At 50.3% G+C, this 1,163-nt stretch overlaps 1 protein-coding gene across 1 annotated transcript; it reads right to left on the bottom strand.

The window, feature by feature from the left end:
• Window positions 1–576: 576 nt before the first annotated feature.
• LOC103728358 (protein CXorf40A) lies at window positions 577–1,144 on the bottom strand (the record flags this gene model as incomplete). Its single annotated transcript, XM_008826405.2, is given in 1 exon segment — window positions 577–1,144. A coding segment is annotated over 1 exon segment (224 nt), but the record flags the coding sequence as incomplete, so codon positions are not given.
• Window positions 1,145–1,163: the final 19 nt, after the last annotated feature.

The raw sequence follows: 1,163 nt of genomic DNA, 5'->3' as shown, positions 1-1,163 counted from the left end.
GGTTTCACCTCCCTCTCCTCAGGTATCTTCCACCAGGAGAGCCCCTCCTCCTGGGTCCCCATCCCAGTCCATGCAGTCAGGAGAGGAGAGCCTCCATGCGGGCACACATCTGGAACTCTACCCACTACTACACCCTAGCCCATTCTTGTCACCATGCTGGGGGTGGGATTCAGTCTGGTGCATAAGGAAGACAGCCACTAGAAACTGTACTCACACTGACAACAGTTGCTATAAAACAATCAGCACTAGGGAACCCTACAAACCACCTCATGCCATCAGAGCAATACTTAGGATACTTGAGATACAAATAGCATTTGGACACTCAACTTTTCCTTGCCTGAGGTACCCTTTCCACACAGCAAGGGCACTGTGGAAGAACAGGACATTGTTTTCTTCCTTCATGGGATTTACTGTTCTTCCCAGATCTGCCAGGCCATTAGCGACAATTCACTGTCTGGCAACAATCAGTTTTGGTGCTAGACTTGCCACAAGGTCCCCCGCATTCCGTTCATACACTGCAGGGGTTTTGACTGGAATAAAGAAGGGGAGAGACCACGAAGGAACCATGACACTAAACACTGATCATCAACACATTTATTTGTATAATGCAGACATGACAGGACCAAAGTAAACCTCAACAGAAACTCATTTCCTGGCAGTTTTCCCTTTTCTTACAGGCCAAGGTATTTGCCTGCCAGTGAAGACAAAGGGGCACAGCAGGAGGGAAGTCCTGACTGCCATCCCCTGCATGAGCACACACATATCTGGGTCTGGGAGCAGCACATAGTGGGCGGTGCTCTGCAGGGAGGTGGCAGCTCAGTGTTACCCTCATATGGTAGAGGTCTGCACAGCTAGGGTAGTCTGATGGCCACATCATTTGTTGCTTTCTCAGCACGATAACAGTCCAGACTCCATGGTGGTCAAGCCTCCATCCCCAAAGGGATCAGGTGGTCTGGGATGTCTACCTGGAACACATCCTTCCCCCCTTTCCTAGGGATGGGCTCCAGTAACCACCTGGGGTTTGAAATTGGAGTCAGGTACTTCTGTTGCAGGTTGCTGAGGACAGCTTGAGTTTCCAGTTCCACCATCTCATCAGCAGTTAAGGTTTCTGGACACAGCAACGTTGCTCCGATGTCTACAAGCCCTGGGCATACAGACAAACA

The sequence above is a fragment of the Nannospalax galili genome, unplaced genomic scaffold, assembly GCF_000622305.1.
Source record: "Nannospalax galili isolate Female #2095 unplaced genomic scaffold, S.galili_v1.0 C48732985, whole genome shotgun sequence".
NCBI classification, from domain to species: Eukaryota; Metazoa; Chordata; class Mammalia; order Rodentia; family Spalacidae; genus Nannospalax; species Nannospalax galili.
This window is presented reverse-complemented; position numbering and strand designations above follow the sequence as displayed.